Here is a 21,969-nt window from a genome sequence, read left to right on the forward strand (position 1 = left end):
GCTGCAGTAGAAAACATCAGTTACAAGTAACTCCTTCCATTTCCCCTGAGAATCTAAGACAGTGACCAGGGGTGGGCATGCACATGCTGATATGATTGTGTTTTTTCTCTGTGATCCTTTCAGAAATGGATGAAATTTCAAAGAGATTTTGAGAATTTTAAAACAGCCTGTATACCCTGGGAAATGAAAATTAAGGAGATCGAAAGTAAGTACTTATAGAAGGTAATAAAGAATAGTACCTAGTATCATAGCCCTGATGTATATGGGAATTTTAAATATCTTTTTTATATTTGAGAAACACCTGTCCATATCAAGTGTAAAGTATAAAAAGTTATGAATATTTCTTCTTTCATTAATATTTATTGAGTTTGATATTATAGCTATTTGAAAATATATTTGAGACTGTGTTAGTCACCTTACACATAATAATCCCTAGTACACAGATCACAGATCAGAAGCCAGTACTGAAATTAAATCTGGAAAACTGCTATTGGAATTCAGCTATTTTCTACCTTCATTTTACTTTGTCTTATATAATTATTTCTGTGACTTTTTTCATCATTTTGAGCCTTATATAAGAGAATCTTTAGGCATTACTTCTCTCATTTCCAACAACACTATACAACAGAGAGGAAAAAATCATGATCTTGGACATTAGGCATAAATGTAAACAAAACTTTGTAGTTAGTACTACAGCAATGTTTGAGAGCATTTCTTTGACACAAGTCAGCTTTATGTTCCACTTCCAGTAACAGATTTAATCTCCAGCCCTTTCTTTAAAGGAAACTTGGCTTGACTTCATGGGCACTTTAGGAAAGCTCTGCTACTGATGAGCTTCAGCTGAGAGTGCAGTAGAAAGTGACTTGGTCCCTTTGGATGTGAGTTGCATCAAAATGCAATGACTAGAACAACAGAAGCACAAGAAAATAATACACTGTGAATTTTGTGGAGTTTTGGACTGCAAAAGAGCCCTTGAGGAGAATTTATATAAAGCCTTCAAACATATGGTCTACAGAATGCTGAACAGATTATCTACTTGTTTAGGGTGGAGTTTAGAAGAAGCTGCTGCATATATGTAAATAAAATCAAACCCAGCAGCAAGATGCACATGGTCTCTTACTGGTCGGGACATGCAATAGGCACCTTGAGGATTTATGAGTGATGTTTCTGTTAGTTTCTGTAAACGAGTAGTCCTGGCACAAGCTGTTCTGCTAGTAATAACTTTTAACAGCCACATTTCTCTCCTGGTAAAATATGAGTTATTTTTCTAGTCCTGTGTCTTTATCTATTTATTTTCTCTCTTGCAATGAGCAACATTTTTGCTGTCACCTGGAAGCTCCCAGATCACAGTAAGATATTACCTTTTAGTAAGCTGATGAAGTAAGACTGTGAACTCTGCTCTTCTGTTATAACTTGTTCCATAAGCTCAGCTCACTGCTTAGGTGAGTTGCAATTGCTTTTGCTTGCAGAAATAATCCTGTGCTTTGAATATTAGTAATTTAAGAAGTGCAATTAGACTACAATTTGGTCCAAAACTCTAAAGTCTGGAACAAGTTTTGATTTCAAACAAACAGCTCCGAAATAATGCTGAGGAAAATAGTTTTAAGTCATAACATGTTTGACTTGGTTAATCTAAGCAGTAGTTCTCACCATGTACCTCATATGCAATACTAAGCTCAAGGTCCTCTTGACTGGAAGAGTCTTCCAAGTCCTGGAAAAAGAAAAGTGGTTTAGATATTAAAAAAAGAAGCAAGACAGATTGAAATGGAAGAAAGAGAATAGAAGATAATAGGATCCGTTGAGGCACAGAGACCAGACAATTGCTGCTTCAACATTTTATAGAAACCTAAGTGTGATTTGAGTTTATACGTAGATAGAACATGTACCATATCACTCATTCTCTTTCAAGTCAGTAATAGGCCAGGAGTTACCCTGTATTTTTTGGCATTTAACAAAGTGCATTGCCTGAGTAAAGGATTACACTGCCTTCTCAAAAATTCAGGTTAGCAGAGTCAGTATGAGATCATTTGTAAAACCATTTTCATATCAAGCTCTGATCAAAATCTCCAGATTTGAGCAGAGATCAAATATAGACCGTGTTGGAGAAGCTTCGAGCATCAAGCTGGTATGTGTGAACTCCAGGAAGTGTCCTTAACAACTGCTGTCTTTAGAGGTGCAGCTGTGTTAAAAGAAGCCACAGAAGCAGCTCTGCAAGGGGAGGTGTGTTTCCAGAGGCTACGGACTGAGCCAGGACCAGGATGCTTGGACTCATCTTTGACTCCTAGGTCACTGCGCCAACCATTTCTTCTTTTGGAGCTCAGTGGAGCCACTTGTACAATGACAGGGACACTACTGACTTAAGCACCTGACATCAGACAAGGAATAGGATATGTGTGATGCTGTTTATAAAGAATCTGGTAGTAAAATATCTTTGGTTGCTTAAAATTCCCTTTACACAAGAGGTGCTAAATATGGCATATTGAACAATTTAGAGAATCTTCTTGGTGGTGCCGGCAGCACTTGTAACCACTCTGTGATCTGTAGTCTACCCAAAAGACTCAAGAAAGGTTGAAGAAAATGATTGGACACCAGGATCATTATTTAAAAGACAGATATTGTGGTTAGACAAAATTATGTTTGTGGTGAGTGCTTAGTCATGCTAGTTCCCACAAACTGTAGTCTCATGTGGCAAAATAGGGCAATGTAAAGGCACTTGGAGCACTGGCTACACCACAGCTCATTTCAGGAGGAGATAGAACAGTGAAACAAGCAGTAAATATCAAATTGTGACAGGTAAAGTAGGCTGTTTGGACCACTCCTGGAAATCCATTTGCGAGAGGGAGCAGGAATGAGGCAGAACATCTGCATTACCTGATGGCTAGTAATGCTATGTGTGGAGATAGAAGAGAATAATAAATTCTGATGATTCATGTTTTTCTTAATTCCTCTGATTCTATAGCTTTTAATTCCTTTGATTACATAGCTTTTGTACTACGTACTAAGAATAGGCAAAGACTTCTCAAGAAAGTTGGGCAAGATTTTCAGAAGGAAAACAAAAATGTCTTTAGTTAGGAAAATGTGATTTTATTTAGTGATAACTGAAAATATAAAATATATTTTCTCAGGCCTTTTCCGAGTTATTTAAAGTCCTCAGCCAATTGAGGACTTTAATTTTCTTGATCTTCCTGGATTATTTAAAATTAAGAAAACTTGATATCGAAGAAAAAGTTCCATTTAAATCTACTGTCTTTTAGTTAAATATGAGATGTCCCAAAGATCTGTGAAACATAGCCAGTCTGAAACAAAAGCTGGAAAATCACTAATATATATATAATGAATGTTCAGTCTGTACAGGTTATACAAAAAAAATTGAAGAATGATCTATCAGTCTGGAGTTGCACAAGGAGAGTTTGTTTATCTGGTAATATCACTGCTTTTTCGATAATCTCTAAATTATATACAAGAAAAAGCAAAGACTGGCCTTTCTGCCTAGTATGTAATTATTCACTGAATTTCTTTAAAGTGAGACAGAATGAATTCCAGGTGACTGATTGGAGTCTTCAGCTATTTTAAACATCCTGTCAAAGTTTAAAATTAGGTATCATATTGCATATTCAGAAATTTTAAGCAATGGTCCCCAGTGGTCCCTGGTTATTCATGCAACAATAGACTTGGTAGTAAGGACAAACTGGATTTAAAGGAGATTGCAAGTCCTCCTGCAAGAGGAATTGGGAATCTTTTGTTTTCAGAAAGAGTTTTCAATTTTGCAAATGTATGTTACAACAGCCAGCTGCAAACAGACCTGTAGTGTAGTTATCACACAATAAGTCTACCTTTCAAAACACTAGTAAGGTGGGAGACAGCCTCAGCACAGCATACCAATCCTCTGCTCTTTCGACAGCCTGCCAACACATGAACCTAACAAAATTCACTGGCTCAGTTCTCCGCCACAGAGATTGGTCTGTACAACTGCCTTCCATGTTATTGTGCCCCTTGGCATGTTTAAGCTGGTTTGCTTCTTCTGTGATAATTTTGTCCGCTAGGACACATGCATACACACATGGATTTGGTGTACTTCAACAGGCAGATGAACACATTTAGCAAGGAAATGTTCCTAGACAGGATCTGCTCCTTCCAACAGAAGGATCATGGGATTAAAGTTTAATAAGCAACACTTTCAGGCCAAAAAAACCTAGAGGTAAAACTTGTATATAATCCTTAATTATCACTTTTGATGCTGTGCTATGAGCTGTTTTCTTTCAGCATAAAGGCAGCCACTAAGCACTGAAGTGTAGGTACTATCAGGGTATAACAGGCCATGTCAAAAATGCCTGAAAGAGGGAAAAAAATTATGAAACTTCTGTTTGAATCTTACATGATCCCATTAACGGAAAGTGTAAGGTAGAGGTTTGTGAATGGAATAAAAGACTGACACTTATGTGCAACTACTCTATATAGCGAAACTCTCTGTCTGGTTAAATGCGTGTGCAAAGGGATTGTTTATGCTCAGCAAACCCTCACAGCTCTTAGCTTCCACCCAGTTACTTCTCAGCATAAGTCATGTCTGTGCTCTTACATGAGGATGATTTGCATTTTTTCATCTAAAAGCTGAGCTGCTTATAAAAAAATCCCAACCAAATATGGCAGTAACTGTTTATAGTAGAAAATGAGGCAAGTAAATGAAATTTTTTATCCACTTAGAGCAGCTAATGTTTATCCTTCAGTCCTTCTAAATATTGTATCTGGACACAGACCAAACATGACTAGTTTCAGTCCAAAAGGAAATCATTTCGCAGCACTAATGATCTCTGCATTATAAATTAATATTAGTGTAGGCATATAATGATACCTACATTTGAAATCTAGAAGATCAACAGAGCAAAGGAGATCAAGTCATTTTTGATAAAATGACACAGATCTGACTGTCACCTTTGTTATGCAGGTCAGAAGTTAACATGTAATAGAAGCTCTTGTTTAGCAACTTGATGCTAACACTCTAGTGTTGTTAGGTGTTGGTCCATTCTCAAAATTAGCCTGGGTTGTAGGGAGGTTGCAAACGATATAATTGAAAGTCCCATATAGTAGCAAAAGATCAGCTGAGTACTTCTGGGGAAGATTCCCTTGACTTAGAAAGATATGCTGTACTGGTAAAACAATGTTAGAAGTTGTAAAAAGATTCCTCTCACACAAGCAAAAGAAGGTAGGTAGCTGTGTCACCCAACCATTGCCAACTAACGTTGGAAGGCCAACAAATTCAAGCCTATTTAAAAAGAAAAAGGTATTGCAGCTATACCACAACAAGGGCTATAGGTTTTTCAGTCCCAATCAATATCTTTAGTGAACAACTACAGATTCATTCCTTTCAGACAAATGTTGCTAAGATAGCTGGAGTACAGGGTTAATTCTAACTGATAACATATCATCAGAAAACTTACAGGAAGAAAATAACACTATAAGAAACACACTTTATGAAAACAACAGAATGACCTCACACACTCTGTGTAAACAGAAGTAGCTACAGCTTTAGGTAAATAAGGTCAATTGAAGAACGTGTTGAACAGTGGCAAATAACACGCCTGAGCCTGACAGCGCTACTGAACTGAAAGCTTCCCTGGACCGTTGCTTATATGCTAGAAAGATCAGGGAAGACAGGACTTCACACTAAGCAGCTTTGTAGTTGTTGTGGTCAGAGCTCTCTGTACCTGGAGTTGTGGCCATTCTGCATGGAAACTTCCATGGTGAGGGAGACAAGGTTTATCCTTTTTCTTTTTTGACCACAGATTTGTCTGGATGGGAAGTTATAAACAGACTTCAGGAAGATGCTTTTAATAAACAAGGGGCTTCTTTAAGATGAGTCAGAGTAATCTGCAAAGGAGACCAGCCGATATTGTGTAAATCTAAGAGTCCCTGTCGGCTTTGGAAAAACAAGTCAGGTTCTTATTTCAAGGCTGCTTATAGATACCCAGGAAACACCTTGACCACAGCAAGTCAGATAATTCAACAATTACACCACTGTGCTTTAGACAGGCTAAAAAAAGCTTCTTATAGGAGGAATAAATCTTAATCATTATTTTGGCACGAGAAGACACACCCTTGTTATAGTTGTTTCATACTATAACCCAAACTGCAAAGTCACATTACCCACACATTTAAACTTTACAAAAGACTTGTCTCTGGTGGGCATACGGACAAGAGACAGGAGGATTGCTAATGTTTAGATCTTTTTCTATACTGTAATCCCTGAAAGAGTTCTCCTTTCTCTGATTATTGTGCAGCAATATCATCTGCTAATAATAAATCAGATAATGAAGAAGTAAAGAGATTAATAAAAAGAATAGAAAAAGTACTACTACATCTAAGCCCTAACAGAAAAAAATTTTCCTCTTTAGCTCTTCCTACTTTCACAATATTCCCTTCTGTAACGAATGCCCTTTTTATCACAGCCCCCTTCAGCTGGGTCTGACTCTTCCAGGCCACTGCTTTTTTCTTACAGAACAGACATTTAATAATATCTGTGCACCAGAATTTTATGGGAGGTGCACATTGCCGTTTTGGGACAGTGAGTCTCCTCATTCCACAGCTGGCATTTGAACTATGGATCCCAATGTATAGCAAGGCTGTGGATGATGCACCAGCAACCTGGAAAGGATGGCTGATGCCTATTTTAAAATATTAGACTTTCATCCATCCCTTGAACATGTTGCACTTCAAAGTGGATTCAAACATCTGGTGAGACTAGGACTACCATTGTTCACAGTTGGCACAGGCTGTATGTACCATTTTCCACATTTCCTGCTGTCCCCTGTTTGGACCTGCCCATTCTGGAGGAGGGCATCCACAGCTAAATTATCTTCATCCCCATCTGAGCCTTCCTCTTAAAAGAGGCTGCTGTTCCTGCCTCTTGGATGAAAAGAAGTTAAGGTCAATATCAGACTGTGCATTGTGATTTGCAATAACTATACTAATACGTGTAATTCCAATGCAGTGTCTTAATACAGATGTTCCAGGTGGATGCATAACAGTGATTTCATCAGGATGGCATTTTTTGTACTGTAACTAGATTCATGAAAGGAAGCTGTTTCTGACAGGAGGGAATATTAGGATTAACCCAAAACAAAACACACAGCAGGGAAGGTCCTACGGCATCAAAGGTTGCTTGCTACCAGAAACCTTCCTGACTCCCTGCACTTAATTTGTTTGAGTCCATGGCATCCCAAAGGGCTGTAGGGTTGTAATGGGATAATTGACATAGCACAGCCAGGCTGACTGACTAAGTGTCTCTCGCCTTATGCCTGTGCCCAGATTCCCCAGTAGATAGACAACTGCTAAGATTGTCCTCTTCTTCATGGAGAATTTCAAAATTGTTTTCAATCTGAACTGTGAATCAAGCAGCTTTAGAAATGCTGAAATCCTTGACAAAATGGCTTGTTTCTCCCTTTGCGCAGCTCTGATAAATGCCTCTTATAAATGGATGTCTGCTAATACTGTGGGGTTATACCAGTTTAAGCATATTAAGTTTTCTACTGATTCTGTTAGTATGATAAGAAGTGCATAGTTAAACCACAGATGGCACCAGCTGTGTTAACAGCATATTACAAAAGAAAAAAATCTGTTACAGGGCTTTGCAAAACAGTGTGGATACACCAATCTAAATTCCTATGCACAGAGAGATTCGCCTCTCATTATTGCCATCAGAGTGCATCAGACTCCTTCACTAGACTGTGTGTGTGAAAAAACTTGTGAGAAGGTCAGTTTTTACATGCGAATGACTGGTAATAGAAATGAAATCTGGTATTTTCCTAATTCTAACAGCCAGATGAACAAGACCATCAGCTGTTCTATATTCAGCAGAAGCAGTGCTGCAGCAAGCTGGCATTGAATTCAAACTGTTACTTCTCTTTGGCCTCACTTGCAGAGATATCAGTCAAATCAGGCCCTTGTTGCACTGTGATTCCTCTGCAGCCTCCTCCTCCCTGCACAGCGCTGCATCAACGGTGTAGTCCAAGGCTTCCTCTGTGCACTTGGTTGGATGGGATTGCCTCTGCACCTGGGTGCGGGTGGAGTACATCAATAGCAATGTAAAAGAAGGAAAGGGTATACAACACTTTTTTTCTTCTCCGGTGAACAACTCCAGTTACCACACCAGTAACTGGGTTAGACAAGCACTTACAAGTACTTTGCGCCTTTGGAAAGACTGTTCCCATTGGCTAATTTGGTACTTCTTCCCATTAAAACTGGGCTGGTACTTCTTAACATGTCAAAAACACTCCCATGCACATCAGAAAAAAAGGAAAAATGAAAAAAGGGTGATTCTCTTTGAATGCTGCTATTAGAAGATTTTGAATAAGTAAATATGACAGTATTTTACATGACTACAAATAGTGTGTCTAAATAACACTTATGCTTTTTTGTTTCTGTTTTTTATTTTTTGTCAAGTCATTGAATGTTAGTATGCAATCTGGAAAAATGGCATTAAGGTTATAGTAATAAAGAAAATGAAAAGCCTCCCCTGGTTTTATTTATTTTACGCAAACTTTGAGCAATTTTACCTTAAAGTAGAGAAGCACAAATGGACTAACCCATCTGCCCTTTTTTCACATCTTGTGTTTTCATAGGTCACTTTGGCTCATCAGTAGCTTCTTATTTCATATTCTTACGCTGGATGTACGGAATAAACATGATTCTCTTTGGACTCACCTTTGGACTTGTAATGGTTCCTGAGGTGAGAATGCTTTAAATTATCATTGAAAATTGTTATATGAATTTCTGTCTTTGCTGTAAGATTTCATAAAACTGGACTATCAACTAATTTTGTAACATCTTTATGCATTAAGAGCTATGAAGTTGTACAAAGGCTGTAAAGGTGTACTTTCTTCATGGACATTTGATTCTAGAGAGGTCTCTTGAAATAGACATGACTTAAAAATATCTGCAGGTAAAATATCTTCCCCAAATGACTTCACGTGGTTTGGGATGGAGCCAGTGTTGTGTTTTTGTATGTGGAGAACCAAGCAGAGGGACTGAGATTAAGCAGCAGCTGAGTATATCTTGACATAATGTACATTATGAAGATATATTCCAGGCTTGTTAGGCAGCACGGGTCCTTTTCAGCAGCTTTAACATGCACATATGGATAAGGCATGAGAGAAGCCCCTTGTATTTTGAGCTGTTTGCTTCACTGTTAAAAATGCTGTAATTCAAGCAAAAATCACTTTTGTGCAATGTAATATTTATCTAGTACCTTTGGGCCGCTAGAGCGTCTTCCTAAAAAGAGGACTTGTATGAAATTAAAAGTGTTGTGCCATCTCCATGATTTCACTGTTTCATATCCTCTTTCCTTATCTCCTAGTGAGCAGATGTGAAAAGATCAGATAAGAGTTTCCAACAGTTTCCTAGTACTGCATTTTAACAGCTCTATCTTCCACTGAAACAAAAACTGAGAAAATGCCAACTATTTCCAGGGTGAGGCCTTGCGAGGGCCCAGTGAGGACATATACTGGGCAAGTGTCTCACCAGCAAGAGGAAGACTTTCAGCATCCTGACTGTCATCATCCAGAACCTAAATCCGTAGCATCTGCCCATACAGTTCTATTAACAAAGCAGCAAAATCGATAATGGGAGAAAAATGAATCCATTGGTCTGTAAGACAAGCTCACTCCTCAGAGGAGTTCAGACCTCTTTGTTGCCTCTGAATGTAAGAGGCACAGCATGACCATCTATTGAAGCTAGCAGAACATCACTTTAAATTAAAAAACCTTACCATTACTGCATACTTTTAACATAGTTCCAATTATTAACGTGAGGAGGAATGGAAAGAAGTGGAGAAGTAGGTCATACTCACTAAACAGTTAAGTTGCACAAAATAAGTCTTCCTAACAATTGTCAGATCTATATTCCTTCCCTTTATTAGTATTTTGCTTTAAAATGTAAATTTCTCTCATTTCTTGGTTCCAGGCTTTGATGGGAAAGCCATATGGCTCTTTACCTAGAAAAACTGTCCCAAGAGCTGAAGAAGCAAGTGCTATGAACTTTGCTACTCTCTGGGATTTTAGTGTAAGTACATATTCTTGCAACACTGCATATTCACAATACTCTTTGCTTATTGTCGACTTTTGCTTCATTATTTAATATTCAGAGATTTTGTATGAAATATTTCAGGAAAAAATAGAAATAGAAATAATTTACCTAATTTTTTCATGATTCTGAAGATAGATGTTTCCTTCAGGTAAAACATATCATACTGAAGTCTAGTGTCCACGTGCACATTTTAGTATTTTTAGCAATAAAAAGATGTACGGGAAAAAGTCTTTAGGCTGGATTCACATCTCTGGTTGCCATCCATTCCTTACAGGTGAAAGTGGCCCTTTGTGTTTATGTGAGTTAAGGTTCCAAATCCAAGGAAGCAGTATGAATTAGAAAAAAGAAGAAAAGTAAAACAAAACAAAACATGCTCTGTAGGTCTTTTTTTTAAAACAAAGAATATTATTTTTAGCTTTTCTCAATCTTGTGGCATATGCAGCTATTTTAGATGTATTGAGACACATGCTCTAATTCTTTACTGTTGATGTGATGCCCATTCTACCCTGGGGAACTACACCTCCTATACTTCCTTAATGGTACTTTCTTAAGTATGTCATACTACTTTTACTCTGTGAAAACATATTTTTGTCTAATTTTTCACAATGGCATGTCTCTGTAGTTGGTCTCTTTATACAAAGATGATACAATTTTGTATAAAGCCAGCTGACAATAAAATTGGTGTTACAGTATCTTTGTTAGAAGGCTGTTAGAGTTTTTTATGGCCTGCAGTTGCTGTCATCAAAAAGTACTCTTCCTCACATCTAGTTACAATTTTCCTTCAGATAATAGAAGCAGCATCCATTTAGGTGTGTGATTTCTCCCTCAATCTGCTGCACTCTTTCCTTTCTATAAGGAGTACCAAGACTTTCAATGAGCTGTGCATATACATATCTTTCAGCACTTGAGTTGTTTTAACAGCAGCAGGCAAAGATATGATGTTGGAAGCAGACCCATTTTGGGGACAAATAAACTCAGACACAGGTTCCTCCAGCTTACACCTCAGCCGCTTCAGCTGTCAGCAGAAGGGCTCTTCTAAAAGTATCCTCTCCGTTTGGATTTGCCGCCCATGAGGTCCAACTCCACCGTGCTGGTGGAGGGAACAGCACAGGGTCTACGTCAGCAACCCGGAGGGGGCAGAGGCAGATTTTCCTACCTCTCCTTCTGACAATGTACAGAAAACTCTTATCCCTCCTGAAAAAACATAGAAAGGGTATAGTGGCTATGCCTCCCATTATTATTGCCATTTTTGACTACGGTTAGTGTGTGCAGAGGTCCCTAATCTTGTGACATACAGATCTTGGACAAAAGCCCAGATAAGGTCCCTCTGTTTGTAGCTCAATACTCTTATGTAGAGCCTCAAATGACTCCAGATTTTCGTCCTTTATTTAGCTTTTCTTGGCTCTATTTTCCATCTTCATCTATCAGCAGATGAGGAATCTGGTTGGAAGACTACAGAATGTAGGAGAAAACTGAACTGAATACGCTAATTTTCTCATTTACAGGCAATTCTTTCAGGCTTACTCACTGTAAACCACTGAATTAAAAAAAATATATAACAAGTATAAAGTGGTATGTTTATCTGTCTTTTGACTGTAAATGTATATAAAGTGATCAGACAACTTCTGCTCTATTTGGTCACATAAAATGGTGAGCCCCCTTTGCTTACTAAGGGTAGAAGGGCTCTTGGCCTTTCTAAAGAGCCATCTGAATAACATTTTGCAATGACTGTTACATAAAACAACATTGCATTTGGTTCATCAGGAGTTATATTTAAGTGACGGAAAGAATACATTTAGAGATGTGTCTGGGAAATTAGATAATGATGATGACATTTTAAAATGAGAGGTTAAAACAACAGGGAGATATTGGAGAAAAATTAATCATATAGTAACTTAGAGCTTTTGTAAAGACAGTAGAAAGGTGAATAGGTTTATACAGAGAATGAGAAGAAAGTATTGAAAGAAATGGATTGGAGAAAAAAGAGATGAATGAAGACAGATGGTGGAAGGAGAAGGGAATTTTATAATAAATGAGAGAAACAGGGTCTGACAGCTCTGAAGAAGAAAGTCTAGCAAATAACAGCAGCAGTTAACACAGGGAGCAAATCTGATGGCAATAAAAATGTAGAATAGGGCAATGAAAGAGATAAATCCCCTGAAGTGTTCAGATTCAAAAGAACTTTCTTGAGGCATGTCAGATTGACAAACATTCTCCAAAGGCAATGACATCTTTAATTAAACATAGTAGGAAATATTATTGTTTATCTGATAGCAACTTTTGTATGCTACAAAGTAAGTTATAAGTGACTGAATACATATCACCAAACATCATTTCACATTCTAAAAATACCCACCAATCTTCAAAATGGGGAACAAAAGATGAGCTCAAAATGTTCTTTGCTTTGTTGTCCTTAATATTGCACTCATTTTATTGACATGGCAAAGAGAAGTAGTTTTGGATTCATGCATATTCTACCTGGAATTCAATTTTAACACTGTATATTCTACAGATCAGACAATAGTCCAAATCTAAAGGAATCAGACTCTCAAGGCTCATTATAATAATGTTTTTGACCAATATTATTATTTCACTCTTCTTTTATGTTAGACTGAGGAAGGAGTGAAAATGATCTTCCATGTATGCTCACCTTTACACAGCTAAAAATATTTCAAGTTTCATGGTGAAGTGCTGTAGGCAAAGGCCAGGAAACAACATACTGAATTATGCACAGTAGAGGGATTATCTCTGACTTGACAGAGCACAGTGACTTAAAAGATATTTTAATACTTTGAGGGATCCAAAAGGCTTTCCAGAACTGCACTGGCTGTACAGAAACACAGGCTAACACAGAATTATAAGATGCTGTAATAAACATAAAGATGCAAAAGGCAAGCTATTGCATCTGAGTGTGCCCTGATCAGTGTAGGTGTTCTACTAGTAATTAGTAATAAAATTGTTCTATAATAATATTTCCCTTATCAGAGAAGCAAATACTATTATCTGTTATATCCTTGCACATCTCTAAAAGTTAGTCCAATATTAATGAAAATGAAATATATTTATTATCAAACCAAGACATTTTGAATACTCCTGTTATTTATCATATATTAATAATTTATTTTCACCTTAACAAGAATTGCAGATGAGGTTTTGCAGATAACACCAAGACTTTTTTCAGATATAGTAAGAGCTACAATAAATCAAATGCATGTCTTTGATAATATACAAGGATATTAGTCTAATGGCATGACAATCTAAAGGATTTATTTTAAGAAATACTAGCAGCAGAAGAGAAGTGAATGGCTGTTTTAACTCAAGAAATCCTAAGCTCACTGTATTAGTGTCAAAATAATGCTCAATCTATCCACCAATTACATTTTCACTGAACTCTGTATTTGACTTGAATTCATTATGTCCAGCAAGAGCTTTGCCACTGCTGTGCATAACCTGAGCTGTCCTTGTAAAGGTTTCTGAATATGGTGTCCTTCCAAGGTGGTGAATTCTTGCTGTAACCTGAAGATTATCAGTAAGCTTTAACTATTCTGATTACTTTTAGAACCCAGAAATTACCTGTAGTTGACTGTACACCAGTAAATTATTTTGCAAAATCAACAATCTGACCCAAAGAAAAGGTCATTCACATTAAGATTTTTAAAAAAGGGAATAAATTTGAATTTCTGAAAAAGATGATACACTCACATTGCACTTTTATAGCTTTGGAAGATAGGCTTAAAAAATCCTGTGCATACATAATAATCATTCAATAAAATGCAGCTACCTGTTGAATAATGTATATCACCTGTGAACAGCAAATAACATTTCTTGACAGAGTAGTGTGGGTAGAAAGTGTATGAGAATGTTATACCAAACAGGACATGCAAGGAAATTTTACAAATGTGGAAAATAAATTACTAATCTGACATTTTTGTTGAAATTACTTTCATACTTTCATATTTCTCATACTTTTATGCTTCGTGAAACAAATTTTGTAAAACAAAGTGTTTCTGTCTTTACAACAAAAAGTACGTGGATGAAAAAGTTTTCTTTTCAACAAGAGGTATGTGGATAAAAAAGTTTTGACTCATTAAACTGTAATGCCCAAGAAAAGTTTTAAGGATAAGAGATCTGAAAATAAACATGAAATATTCAAAGTATTTTTAAAAACTTCAAAAGGAGTTTTTTTCTATATTTCAAAATTTATTATAGTATGCTTATAACTGCCTCAAATGCATGGAAATGCATGTTTCAGTTCATTGCTATTGATACAATTTCTGTTTATCTGCATATTTTACAGACTGGTGATGTTACTTAATTTTTGTTGACTTTTCAGGGCTTTGCACAATATTCTGTGCTCTTTTATGGCTATTACAATAACCAGAGGACAATTGGATGGCTAAAGTTCAGAATGCCTCTTTCATATTTCCTTGTTGGAGTTGGGACTATTGGCTACAGCTTTATGATTGTCATTCGAACGTAAGTTCTCTTTGGCTCTGGAGTAAAGATGTGTTAAAAAAGAGATAATTCCAGTGTTGAATTACTGAGATTTTTTTTTTTAATGCGTGGAGTATGATAATTTTAAGAACAGGACAAATGCAAGGTCAATAGAACTATATTGCAAGGAAAGGCTAGTTTACGTCAAAGTCTCATGAGATTCCTTAGGCCTATGTATATATTTTTTCTTGCACCAGCAAGCATGTCACAGTCTCACAGAAGTGGGAAAAATCTTTACTGAAATAACATAGCACATCCCTCCTGCAACTTAAATGTGTAAAATGAATACATAAGGTAAGGAACAGAGCTGTTGGCCCGTCTTTTCGTAGTACTCTCCATTGAGCAGAATGTCAGCTTACATCGAGGAAATTCAGTTGTTCTTCCTTTAACAATACCTTATTGGAGTTAAATTCTTTTAAGAAGGAAGACGACAGGAAAGGAAGAAACATATGGCAAATAATTCTGTGTATAACTCACAGGCAGCAGTAAATGATTCTCAGCAAGACTATAGCAGTTAGCTCATATTTGCACAGTGGTGTATAAGAATTAATGCTATTGGTCATAGTAAAGGCTTAGTGTCCTGTGGCAGACAAAATAATCTCCAACAGTACTTTCCCAAGGAAAACTATATTTAATATAATGTTAATAACATAACATTAAAAACAGTAGGAAGCATATGGGTAAGTGAAACAGGGCTTCAGCAGTACAATTTGTGAGACACTGGCCTTTTCAATCTTGCATTCTGGACTTCAATTTTGTCCTAGGATCAGAAATAAAAAGAATACTTATTCAGTCATACTTTATAGCTAGTTTCACTGTTGGAATAAACTGCGGTAATTCTGCTAATTTCAAAGGAGATATGTCACTACTGAGTATAATCTTTAATATCCTTGATTCAAGTGAGACAACCACCTACCACAATAAATGCAGTTTGGTAGTAAGGTGGCTTTAGAATATGCCTAGGGTGAAAAAATTCAGAACATTGCAGGTTAAGATTCAAGGACACTTGTGAATATAGAGTAGAAAATTGCAGATAATCTGTTTGAACTGTATTGTGCTGAAGCCAGTATTTTTCACTTTCATGAGCATTGGATAAATTCATGTTCCATTTTTCAAATAATTCATGGTTTCCTGCATAGGGTGAGAGGCATTTTGGAAGAAGAATAATTTCTTCAATTACACATGTGTATCTCTGGAGAAAGAACAACCTACTTCAGTGAAAAAGTCATTGGTTTAGCTGGCGAGCATCTTTTAAAATATTTCTTCGATAGCCTAGCTGTGAAGGTTAGAATTATCTTAGTCTCAGAGAATTAAATTTCAGCGACTGCCGCTCAGACCAGGAAAAAAAGAAAAAAGTCCTTCCAGCAGAGAGTCCCTAAGGCCCAAACAAAGGAAATACCCTTGGGAAAACATACACTGTATGTACTGACTTTCTACCTGGCCGCATGAGTCTAGTGCTGATCTATATTTAGCTAATCTCAAGAGTGGTTGTTACAATCTTCTGCTTGTTGCCATTTCCCCAGAAAGCAGCACAGTTGGCACACAGGCTAAAAGGTGGTGTACTGGGGGTGCTAGCATTGCTCTGCATGTGACTGGGACCTGGGAAAGGGCATAACCCCATGCAAGAGGGAGGAAAAAGTACGAGGAATTTTACTATGTTTGGGGAAAACATTTAGATTTAAGGCACCTCTCTGCAACCCTACCAGTGCATAATATAAAGTGGAAATATTTCTGGTCTCAAAGTTATCAGTTTGTTTTAATTACAAGGGAGGGACCTGTGCAACTCCTTCAGGCACCTTGTGTTCTTGGCTCATCATAGAGATGTTTTGAGAAACTGAAATGAAGAAAGTTTTGAAGAAGGTTTTAACTCCTTTCTCTGCTTGCTCCTCAGTAATTGTTAATATAAACACATTAGTTGGAATTAATTCCATTTAACTGAGGGCAACATTTAGATTCCATATTGTTCAGATCAGAAGTTGTGAAATATGATTTTGGAGAGCATTTTCTTGAGTATTTAGGAATAAAAAGGGCATCTTTACATCTAAAAAAGATAGAAGGTATGACTTATGAAACAATTTAAGATGGAGCAGTGTTCTGGAGAATCTGAACACTGAACATGTACCTAATACATCTAGTCTCATCCTAAAAATTACCTAAGTTATACTATTTATATACGCTAACAGCCAGTTACACTGGCATGCTGAATGGCAATAGTAAACACAAATATGCAGTTAAATATCCAAATTCCTGTTGTTGACCAACTTGTAAACGATTGTTTTGGCCTGTTTTTTTCTAGGAAATAGATTTTCTTACCGCTGGATTGTTTGCTATCTTTTAGAAACTCTTGAGAAGGAATTATCTTAGTCTAGAAAGCAGCAGTGGGGCAGATCCTCCCAACACCCTTTCACGATCCTTGTCCCACCGTATTTAGGCCATAACAACAAAAATAGTGGCATGGGTTTATGCCAGCTCAGTATTATTTATTTATTGTTCTCTGACTGTGTTTGAGAATATATATTTCACTGTGATGTTAGAAACCTGATGCATAGAACATATTGGTTTTAATAACGTAACTCTGCTGCATTAGTCAACTTTAAAAAAGCAGTGGATTTTCCTGAGCAAGAAAGCAATGAAGAACCCAGGGCTAAATGGTTTATACTCTACCAATATATTCCACCTTTGTCCTTAATGAGTTGAATTAAGAGATAAATTATGCAGAAATAGGACAACTGTTATTGCATGAATTATTGTTTTTTATATATATAATATAAAAAATATATATAATACATGTATGTTTTGTGTGTTTGTATGTGTGTGTGTGTATGTATAATGCATGTTATTACACCTTGAAATAGAGAATCTAGTAGTCCAGATGAAGTCAAATCACTGAGGAAATAATTCCGTGTTTGTGGATATTGTTATAAATCTTATTTATAAGTGCATAGGAGATGAAAAGCAAGATAGATAGCTGTATTAGGGAATTCTTGGTTTAGTATGACCAGCTTTTGTTCTGGCTAGTTATTTTAGACTTATTTTTTTTCTCTTTGTGAAGTCTTTAATCAAATCTACAGCAGTTCAGGATGTTCTACAGCTTTCTATTTGAGAGATCTTCTTGACATCTTGTTTTCTATTGACTTTCTCATCCAGCAGAGTTCCTCTGCAATGCTGATGAAAGAAGCACACAAAAATGTGTGCAATGATGACATGAATTGTCTAAAAAAATGAAAATCCTTTCTCCATCTTTCTCCATTCTGGTTTCAAACTGAACTTTCTGGATTTAGTATAACATGACTGACAGCAATAATAATGTAGCTCTTTAAGAACAAAGTTAGAATTTTAGGAGCAATTTGAAAATTAAGCTCAGATAGCAAAACTAGTTCTAACAGGGCTTTTTTGTGTCTTTCTGGCTTTTGTAGAATGGCAAGAAATGCAAATGAAGATGGTGGTGGGGATGATACTAGTTTTAATTTCAGCTGGAAAATGTTCACAAGCTGGGACTACCTGATAGGCAATCCTGAGACAGCAGATAATAAGTTTGCTTCCATCACAACAAGCTTTAAGGTAAAATAGAGCTTATTAAGGAGAGGTAAACTGATTTGTCTTTCACAGTGATGCGAACCAGACAGAACTAATGTCAAATATCAAGTGTGTCTGGGATTTAGGTGCTTAAATTTGAACTGGGAAGCTATATACCTTTGTGGGATGGGGTCTTTGTGTCTTGCCGTCACAACTCTTTTGTTTTGGTTGTGGGGGAAGAAGCATCCTTTGTGTCCTCTGTGACTGCAGTATTAGCAAAATGTTTCTACTGTAAAATAATGTTTTCCTTGTCTTCATCTTTGGTGGCTTCCGGTATCTATGATGCTTATATCAGTTTTCTTTTTTAATGCTGGTGACATTTTGCCAAGCTGTCATTATCATCTTCTCTTTCTATTCTGATGAGATATCATTTGATAGCAATATCATTGTCTAAAAAGGGCTATTCATCCTATCAAAAGAATTTGCTTCAGAATTTTGAGTCTATACTTTCACTTCAATGAGAAAAAAAGGTTGCCTTCCTTGCATAAGAGAAAGCTTTATTTTCAGATGAATTATGAAACATAGCTCAGTCTGCAATGCAATACAAGGCATTCTCAGGCTTGTTTTCAGTTTTAGGCTATGATGATTTTCTCAGTAACTCTGTGAGGGATCTGGGACAGGATATGAGGTGCACCACAGTGAAAATGGTGGAGGGGAGGTACATTACTTGTTGAAGGTTGAAGAAAATGCTACTACACCAGAGTCACTGGGACATGCCAAAGCAATTTCTAAAGGAAACTGTAATTTTCAGTATAATAATGTACAGGGAATACTCCAGCAGGGTGTTACGAGGCAATGAGTGAGTGTGACTTGTGGTCACACTGACAACATACGACACGGGGGCTGGAGGACCAAACAGTAGTTGCATTTTCCAGTTGCCCACCTCACCCTTCTGTTCTGCATTAGTGATGTTAGAGCCGGTATACCACCTCACCCTGCCCACCTTCCCAACTGCAGGCAGAAAACAACAAATTCAGTCAAAGACAGTGGAAAGAAAAGGTCCCAGGAAAACAAATATTGAAGAAATACTGATTGGAAAAACTCGAGGTCTGTGAGCTTTCCCTGCACACCTATTAGGGTTAGTTGCTGAAAGCTATATGGGGAAGAATATAAACTGGTTGAGATAGACTTATTCTTGAGAAATAAACCCACACAGCTTTACCATGATCTTTGCAAACAAGCAAGGAACCAGAGAGAGAAAGTGTGAAGTTTGGGCCTGAGTGAGGCCATGGGAGTTTTGCTCAAGAGCTGCAGTTGCCTTTCATTTATGTAACAAACAAAAGTGGTAAGAAAAGCAGAGACTTACATAATAATAATTACAGTGCAGGAGTTTAGCTTCTCCACTGGGCAACCGATCTCCCTCTCTGAAGTGAGAAGCTGTAATTAAACCCCCTTTTCACAAGGACATCTCAGAGAGAAAGCTCTTTTTGCTGGCCAAGTGGGAGCTAGACATTAAAGTTACACCACAGTCCTGATATTTATCAGTCCTGGCCAAGGGTAAATGTGGGGCAAACATTTTATTCTGCAGTATATAGCTATGCACTTTTTGCCTTGTTTGGGATTCCTGTCTTTATTCCTCCTGAACTGCTTACTCTAAAAATGAAACATTTTGCCATTTCTCACAGATGCACATATTTTTAAGTGTGACAGTTCCTTTTGTGGCAGCTAGTCACACATTTATCCTTCTGGGTCACTCAGCCTTACAGCACCTCACAAGCTGACAGAAAGTGTTGGTTGCTTTTTGGCGCACGAGTGCAGGTGTAACAAGACTCCATGAAGACATGGTCACTGGAGGCAAAACAAACTCTGGGGAGCCAAAACCCCAGGGTCCACCAGGGTCCAAAAGAGATTTTCTGAGACAATATAAGCTGTTCTCCACACATGGTGACCAGGCATGCATTGGCATCTTCACAATTTATTTAACTGACTTCTAACAGCTAAAGAGACATTGTTGAGACTGACTCTGAAAGTGCTGCTAATAACACTCTTTTGTTTCTAACAAGCGCAGGAAGCTATTGTGGAGGAGCAGGAGAGCCGAAAAGAAGAAAATATTCACTTGACTCGATTCCTGAGGGTTCTTGCTAACTTCTTGGCCCTGTGCACACTTGCTGGGAGTGGCTACCTCATCTTTTTTGTTGTGAGAAGATCCCAGAAATTTGCCCTGGAAGGTCTGGAGAACTACGGGTGGTGGGAAAGAAATGAAGTTCGTGCTAGCACATTTTTATAATAGATGTGGTTTGAAACTGTGTTCCTATGCTCTGCATGTTGCCTTTTTTTTCTCCTGGAATTTAAATACTTTGGGTGTGGGTGGCAAATGTCTAACAAAGCAATTCTTCATGTCTCCCTGCTTCCTGCTTCATTAGAATGATTACTCTTTTGTTGTTTCTTTCAAATGTCCCTTGATATTTAGTTTTCATTTGATGCTTTTGCCTTTTCTTCTCTGTACTACTAAGATGGTTTTTCAGCTGCTCTGTGGATTCACAAGATCCCTCCAAAGAGCCTATTGTCCTCTTGATTTCCTCTTGAGTCTGGTACAGGCAAACTGACTGGTGTGTGGTTGTGCCCAAAGTTGTCTGGGGCCTCATGAACATAACTTTGCAGTGCAGCAACAGGGTGAAACTTATACCTTCCTGCTCCAACAGCCCAATTCAAGAATCCAATGTCATTTTTAGGGTGACCGCCTCTTGGACAGATCTAGCCCTGCCTAATGGAGGTATATAGTGAAAGAAATTGTGTTACGATGATTTGCAGTAAGCACCTGAAGTCAGCATTGCCATACGGAAACCTGGGCAGATTTTACTTTCTTAACAAACACACGGTTGTGTATGTTGTGAAACTAGCTGTTCATTATTTAAAGCTCATATTCTGAACTAGTAGGTAAAATAGATACCTGATTTAAGGTAAGGCAAAAGGATGCCAACCTGCCAAAGCTGCTGGGATGGAATAATGGTGGAATAAGGAAGGTCACTCCCTAATTTTGAACATCAAAAACCAAATGAGAAACTAACATAAAAAACACTAGCAATCTGTCTTTGGAAATGAGGCTGTTGACATTGGATGAAATTACTTGAAAAAAATTACTTCATTTTTCTCTAATGGGAAACAGAAGTCAGCAACATGAGCTCTAAGTGTGACAACAGACTCTCAAATGAAGGCAATTCAGGAGGAATTCAGTTTTCTTTTGTTCAAAAGGTGTGGTAACAGATCTGTGATAACGAGAACTGTGCTACCAAAAGCTGTTATATTAGTTTATGTTGCAATCTGCAAAGCAGTTAAACATATGCATGTTTACATTTCAGGGGATTTTTTGTTTGTATGCTTTACAAAAAAATCCTGCTAAGGAGGCTCTGTATCACAGAGCTAAGATATAGAGCATGTCTTTCTGAAGAAGGGTGGATAAGGCAGCTTTGCCAGGGTTTGACTAGAGCTACCTATTGGCAGGTAATGAACACGCTAGTGAGGTACACAATATTGCTCTTGATTGGAGGCTAATGATTAATTAAATAAATGATTTTGCCTTCTACCTAATAGCCATTTAAACATTTTTTTCTTATTTTCTAGATTGATCTAAATCCAGATTATGTTTGTATCATGAAGAAACACTGAGATTTTAATCAAAAAAAGACCATTAACACTTGATGTACTGTTTAGAGCAAATGAAAGTATACCTCTTACATACAGTTGAAGTACATGTCTTACATATGCCATATTTCTCTCTGGTTATTCTCCTCTGGCACACTCCTGCAAAACTACACAAAACTAGTCTCAGGTTCAGTGAGACTTAACTTCCTCTCCATCGCAGCAGTACCTAGTCCTGTGGGG

At 37.3% G+C, this 21,969-nt stretch overlaps 1 protein-coding gene across 1 annotated transcript in view; it reads left to right on the plus strand.

The window, feature by feature from the left end:
* TMC1 (transmembrane channel like 1) overlaps positions 1 to 21,969 on the plus strand; it is a 62,598-nt gene that overhangs the window by 21,173 nt on the left and 19,456 nt on the right. The window contains exons 6-11 of the mRNA XM_067316045.1: positions 124 to 205; positions 8,616 to 8,722; positions 9,955 to 10,053; positions 14,411 to 14,553; positions 17,988 to 18,132; positions 20,156 to 20,350. Of these exons, the coding sequence (XP_067172146.1) occupies positions 124 to 205; positions 8,616 to 8,722; positions 9,955 to 10,053; positions 14,411 to 14,553; positions 17,988 to 18,132; positions 20,156 to 20,350 (771 nt within the window). The remainder of the gene's footprint in view (positions 1 to 123; positions 206 to 8,615; positions 8,723 to 9,954; positions 10,054 to 14,410; positions 14,554 to 17,987; positions 18,133 to 20,155; positions 20,351 to 21,969) is intronic.

The sequence above is a fragment of the Apteryx mantelli genome, chromosome Z, assembly GCF_036417845.1.
Source record: "Apteryx mantelli isolate bAptMan1 chromosome Z, bAptMan1.hap1, whole genome shotgun sequence".
Taxonomy (NCBI): Eukaryota; Metazoa; Chordata; class Aves; order Apterygiformes; family Apterygidae; genus Apteryx; species Apteryx mantelli.